At 36.8% G+C, this 6,812-nt stretch overlaps 2 protein-coding genes across 2 annotated transcripts in view; both read right to left on the reverse strand.

The window, feature by feature from the left end:
* Window positions 1-1,530: 1,530 nt before the first annotated feature.
* On the reverse strand, window positions 1,531-2,499 carry LOC106958195 (olfactory receptor 11H6-like). The gene has a single exon (XM_015049978.1). It carries the CDS (start codon window positions 2,458-2,460, stop codon window positions 1,531-1,533), a length of 930 nt encoding a protein of 309 aa, XP_014905464.1. The 5' UTR covers window positions 2,461-2,499.
* A 2,796-nt stretch (window positions 2,500-5,295) lies between these two features.
* LOC106958199 (olfactory receptor 6N1-like) overlaps window positions 5,296-6,812 on the reverse strand; it is an 8,949-nt gene continuing 7,432 nt past the window's right edge. Inside the window, exon 3 of the mRNA XM_015049983.1 lies at window positions 5,296-6,374. Coding sequence (XP_014905469.1) covers window positions 5,482-6,374 — 893 coding nt within the window. The 3' untranslated portion in view covers window positions 5,296-5,481. The remainder of the gene's footprint in view (window positions 6,375-6,812) is intronic.

Genomic DNA, 6,812 nt, shown 5'->3' on the forward strand with positions numbered 1-6,812 from the left:
CAAGAATCACTGATAAAAATACCAAAGTGACATGGGTATTCAAAGCCACAGGATGATCTAGTGGTAAGGCAAATTTCATACTTGCTACCTATTGGGGTAACCACATTTACCTGTGACCTGCACCAGTAATCTCTCCCTCTCTTTCCCAGGTTTTTCAGTAATTATGAAATCCTTTAACATGTTGTCATGTTATGTCTGCCATCTATTTGTATGTTCCTAATCATTGTCATCACTGCCTTCTGATATTTGTCATAGTGTCATATTTAATATATGGCCAGTTTGTTTATTTATTTATTTATTTCAAATTATTTTTCTGGCTTTAGTGGTCTTCATTTGATAGTGGTCAGACAGGGAAGTGGGTTATGAGAGAGGGGGTGGGGGGAAAAGCCACCAGGCTGGGATTTGAACCTGTGACAGCATCTTGGAGGACTAAGGCCTCCGACTATGGAGAGAGTTTTACCCCCGTATCTCAGCTCAGCGGCACATGACGTCTCCCCTCGGTGATTAGATCCACAGGTCGACATGTGGTGCATTTAAAGACTGCTCGGAAAATCAAGTTACATCTTCATAAGTGAACAGTTGTAAAGGCTGAAAATAGTGTGTGGGAGAGAGGGCACAGATACAGTAAGAAGATGCACATGAAATAACAAAGAATAGAAAAGGTTAAATTAATCTGCTAACCAGATTAAAATCTATTCATATTTATTATGAAAATGTAGAAAAAAAAAAGACACCTTCCGTTAGATTTAATTGACAAATTTTTATTTCATCACCAGCTGCACATGCAAATATAATAGTCTGGGTTGTAGATTGTGAAGTATTTCCTGTTATTTTCTGACATGTTGACTTGTTTTTCATTTGTACAATCAATCAATAAATCAGTGAGTTTTTATATAAAATGGTTTCCAAAGGGATAAGAATAGGAGGCAAAGAACCCAAACACCCCCCGCCACCCCCCAAACAGCCAAAACAGCAATCATAAAATAAACCATAAAGAAATTGTGAATTAAACAACACTGACCATGGGATTCAGGAAATGCCATTGCTAACAAATCAATGTATTGAACCATAAATATATAAAATAAACAATAAAATATACTAATAAAAAACAAACAAAATTTATATTTAATTCAAACAGTTGAGAAAGGCTCATTTAATTTTAGAATAAAACAAACATAATACAGTGAGTATAGCAAATAAAAGTATTGCATATCAATTTAGAGCCATTCTAAAAATGGAACAAAGCTACAATGTATTTAGTCCTCTGAAATTAGTCATTCCTGAACTAAAACGACAAATTATTCTTACAATTATAATTTTGTGCTTTACATCTAAATACATTACAAGGCAAGTCACTAACATTTACAGTTACAAATTAGAAAAAATAACATGGCATGACCTCATGGGTAAGCACAAATAGATAAGTATTTTTGAGTTAAAGTAATAGAAAAATATATGACAAAATCAGTGTTTAAAATTTCTTTTCTAAACTTAAAACTTAACTTTAGATAATGTGAGACTAAAGGAGGGTCATTTCATTTTCATGGTCACCACACTCATAATTTTTTTTCTTATTTGGGTCAACTTGAAGCCATAAATCAGGGGATTCATTAAAGGAGGCAAGATAAGAAATTCTATTGAAACAAAGTGTTTAAGTGTTGGTGGTAAATTCTTAGTCTCAAATCGAATATATATAACATCAAAAAATATAGTTACTAAAAACGTGAACAAAGAGATCAAATGTGGCACGCATGTCTGCATGAACTTTCTCCTGTTTTCTATAGAACCAACACAAGTTTTGATGAGAAACAGATAGGACCAACCAATCACAACACCATGAAGTCCATATATTAATATTGTAATATTTCCAATGATGCTGTTAGGAATCGTTTCGGCTGGAAAACAAGCAAGCATAACAATGCTCCAGTTCAAACAGATCAGTCTGTTTAAATATGGGCTGCATAACTTCAGCCTTGATGCTAATAAGGTGCTTACAGCTATAATGAAGAAAGGTATTAACCAAGCAAGACAAACCAAAGTGATGACTCTCTGCTTCGACATGACAGAGTGGTACTCAAGTGGTCGACATATAGCCAGATACCGGTCATACGCCATGAGGGCAAGGATGGACAGATCGCTGCAGGCGAAGGAGTACAACACCTGAGCCTGCAGAAGGCAGCCTGAATAAGAGATGACATGAACAGGAGAGAGCAGATCTGACAGAAATTTAGGATAGAAACCTGCTGTTCCATAAATGGAATTCATGCAAAAAGCACAGAGCAGAATATACATTGGATCATGGAGCTCATTATTCAAGATTATAGTCAGAACAACACAAACATTTACAAGGATGATTATTGAGTAACACAAAAAACTGAGAAAGAAAAGAGTTGATCTGTAATTTCTTGCTTCATTTAAACCTGAGAGAAAAAACATTGAAATTGCTGAAACATTGTTCATCTTGGTTTAAAAATGTGTCTTTTGCTCCCCAACCAGTTCAATTATAGTGTCTAATCTCGTTTCCCTGCTGCAGTGGCATTTCAAGCAAGCTTATAGCCCTTCTGTTGTGCAGTGCGCTGCACTGACTGGTGAAAATTGGATACATCACAAAATTATAGCTGATTCCACAGGGGCAGACAGGTGGGGCAAATCTTCTGGGGGGAACAGAGGCAGATTGCAATAACATAACAGAGCGAGATGAAGGCCAGAGCAAACAAGTGAAGTTCTGGAGGTCAAACTGACTCTCCAGGGAATGGCAGGAAAGCAGCAAGTGTGATCATGTATGCCTACAAAAACTGAATTAATGAGAAACGAAAGACCAATGAGGAAGAAGTTCCCACAAAGTTCCCACAAACTGCTTATAATAGTGGAATTGGCATGGTTTAATCCAAAACTGCTATATAAATATGGGGGAGATTAAACATAAAATACATGCATTTATAAATTATTCTAAAACTAATAACATAACTTTAACCTATTATTAGTAGAAAAACAGAAAACATTTATTATATTAATATTTTCTTTAATAAAATTAAAACTTCTGTCAAACATGAATAAAATTAGGATGCTACATTTTTATCAAAAACAAAACTATAAATGTATCTATGTCAGCTTCAACACACGTGAATCAAATAATCAGGTCATTAGCAAGACCTCCACAGAATGCAGAACTTGACTGCGTTCTGTGGAGGTAATTCACTCATTTGATTCAGGCGTGTTGAACCAGGGACATGTTTAAAAGTTTCAGGACTCTTGCCCTCCATTAGCCTCCATGATATAAATGATATAAATTTGTTATAAAAGTATTACTGATTGTACTTTAAAAATTAGGTATCTTTATGTTATTAAAGGTAAAGTTTAATCAGTAATGATTTCTTGGTTAATGTCAAGTTGTCATAACAAAGACATTTTGAATAATGTCAACTTTGTATTAAAAGTGTCATTTACCGAATGACGCTTTATGACAACAGTCATAAATATTCATGAAGGCTTATTCATGTTCTTGACAGGTGTTATGTCATGACAGTGTCATAACAGTCTTATTCACCCCCCTTCAAATAAAGTGTTACCGCCTCCATTAGCCTGTAGGTTGTGGCCATGGCGGACCAAAGTTCTGAAAGAAACATAATGTCTCTGCAAGTTATGTTTGAAGAGAGAACGAAACATGTGACTCAGGTTGACAAAAATGCTGCAGGCCACAACTGTAAACATAGGCTACCAGATGGCCTGATCGATTATGGGTCAAGAAATGTTTGAAACCTTGTTAAGAAGGCAGCAGACCCACCAAGTCCACATGCACATGATCCAACCACTGACTAGGACTAAGGACTTCCTGCACCTACCTTGGACCCAGGCTAGAAATAAAAATGATTATTGTACTCCCGTCTACATTTGTAGTGGGTGTAGACTGAAGCACAGGGATGTCTGTATCACCACTCTGGTCTGCAGTCATATTGTAAAAATCATTGGCAACGTAAACCGCAGATATCAATGTACATGTCAGACAGTGTGCTGCCAAGTTATTTGTTAGCATATGTTGAATGTCTATCAAAAATTTAGAGAAAGTAGCAAAGCAGCATTGTTGACGTGTAGATCAAGGATCCAAAACTTCGGACATATCGAATATTAATAGCTCAGTTGTGAAAAGTTATCTGTGCTGACAAGGACGTGTGGCCCAAAGGCCGGTATCAGCATTTCAAAATGCCTGAAAACATTATGAGGTCCAGTCAACACTGTTACTGGTTTTCTTCTGTTTGAGCGCACCACAAAGCAACTGTACAAGTTGTGATGCCCTATGAAAGAATCAGACGTAAAAAGAAACGATCCCTCCTGCAATACTTTTGTGTGGAGAATCTGACGCTGCATTTTTAAATTTAATTGATCAAGTTGATTAATTGTTTATGCGCCTATGGTGTGACGTTGCTAATAGGCTGGTTTAAATTTTCTGTGCCACCTCAACACATCCAAAAACACAGAGGATGGGATGATAGTGCCACGTAGAGAATGCTTGCTAACCTACTGTTGTTGCTGCTGAGCCCCATGTGTTGCTCCAGTATGGAAAATAGCCGTTAATTTGATGGATTTGGCTGCCTCCTGTACTAACTTCATGCCTAATGACGGCCATGTTGGTGTACATTTATCATCACCAGTTGCAAAGCCTAATGCTGTGGCTGGTCAGAGCACCAGCAGCTGATGCATCCATCTCCACCTGGATAGCAGCTGCAACATACGGCAGCCGTTTTCCTTGTAGCTGTTTCCTGACTGTGAGGTTTACACACACCTGATTGTAATGGCACACTTTCTCGTCTCATTTTGAATTGTGGCCATGAAAAATAGGCCAATAGTAATTTGGACACATGAAATTAAAATTTTCCAAGGACATGCTACTGGAAGACAATCTCCTCATGGTTAAATGTCCGACCCTCTACAGAGATTATGTTCCTTAAAAATTTGTGATCTTTGTTATCTCCCAGGAGGGAATCCCTTCTATACTTATCAGCATAACACATGATGGATGAATCGATCATCTTGTGGAAAAGTGTTTCCCCCATTTTGAAATTTGGTTTTAATCAGTAAAGATGCAACTTATTGTTTAAAATAACATCCTGCAAGATGAAGCAGCCAAATAACAGCTAAAATATTTATATTGTCAGGTTTATCATGCAAGCAATATTTTTTCCACAGCTGCCTTCCAACCCTCAAATAGACTGACAAAACACATTGCCTTCTCATATGTGACATTATTTTTAAAATGTTTATTTTCACAGAATATCAAAATATAAAACCATTTGAGATGAAACATTTCTGAAGTCAAATTTTAAACAAATTTTTTAAAGTTAACTCTCACCGCCTTGAAACAAGAATTAAAGAAAAAAAATTTCTGAGCAGAAAAAAAAAACTAAATAGAAAGCAAAAATCAAAGTAAATAAAAGTTTATGAAAGCATTGCTTTTTAATACGTCTGAAAGAAATGTGCTTACATTTATTTACATCTGAGAGTAACAAAAGTAATAATTCTGTTTCTAACTTTGGTCAGTTTGAAACCATAAATGAGTGGATTTATGAAGGGAGGAATGACAAGAAATTCCATAGCAATAAAATTTTGCAAAGTCTTGGCCAAATCTGCAGAACTACGTCGATTATTAATAATATCAATCAAAATAGTTAGAATAAAGGTGGACAAGGAAATTAAATGTGGCACACATGTTTGCATGAACTTTGCCCGGTTTTCCATAGAACTGGCACATCTTTTAATGATGTACATGTATGACCAAACAATGAAGACACCACAAAGAATACAAATTAGTATTGTAATGTTTGCAACAATTTCATTAATAGAGGTTTCGCTAGGGAAACACGCCAGTGACACAATGCTCCAATTTACACAGAAAAGTCTGTTAATATATGGACGGCATAACTTTAGTTTATATGTTAGAAAAAGGTTGAGTGCAACAATGAAAGCTGATGTTAACCAAAAAAAGGACGTCAGCTTCATGACTCTCTGCTTCGACATGACAGAGTGGTACTCCAGTGGTCGACATATAGCCAGATACCGGTCATACGCCATGAGGGAAAGGATGGACAGATCACTGCAGGCAAAGGTGTACAACACCTGAGCCTGCAGAAGGCAGCCTGAATAAGAGATGACATGAACAGGAGAGAGCAGATCTGACAGAAATTTAGGATAGAAACCTGCTGTTCCATAAAGAGCATTCATACAAAAAGCACAGAGCAGAATATACATTGGTTCATGGAGCTCATTATCCAAGATGATGATCAGAATAAGACAAACATTTACAAGGACAGTTATGCAGTAACACATCAAACTGAGAAAGAAGAGAGCTGATCTGTGATTCCGACTCGTTTCATTCAGACCTGAAAGAAAAAACAGTGAAATTGTTGAAACATTATTCATTGTTTTAGGGTTAAGAAATGTGTCTGTTGTTTCAAAGGCAAATAAACTCCCTTCAAGTGACGAATCTTGCGTCTTCGCACTCTTTAGTAAGACTAAGAACCAGCTGAGCAAGGATTTCCAAGCAGCCAATCAGTGTGCTTTCAAACACAAAGACAAGGGTGGGATTTTCCAACCTCATGAATATTATCTGTTTTAACGGGGGCAGAAAGGAGTGGTGTATGTCAGGAGCAATAAGCAACAATTAAGAAACTGTGGAAAGCTGTTTTAGCACTGACAGCTGATGAAGTTCTGGAGGTTCTTGAATATCCAGTTATATGAACCGTAGTCATTACAGTTAAACAAGACAGACAGACAGACAGACAGACAGACAGACAGACAGACAGACAGACAGACAGACA

This window comes from Poecilia latipinna, unplaced genomic scaffold (assembly GCF_001443285.1).
Source record: "Poecilia latipinna isolate Pla-1442-1.1 unplaced genomic scaffold, P_latipinna-1.0 Scaffold969, whole genome shotgun sequence".
NCBI classification, from domain to species: Eukaryota; Metazoa; Chordata; class Actinopteri; order Cyprinodontiformes; family Poeciliidae; genus Poecilia; species Poecilia latipinna.

Coding starts and splice junctions, on each gene's coding strand:
- LOC106958195 (XM_015049978.1), bottom strand. CDS start 2,460: ATGAACAATGTTTCAGCAATTTCAATGTTTTTTCTCTCAGGTTTAAAT.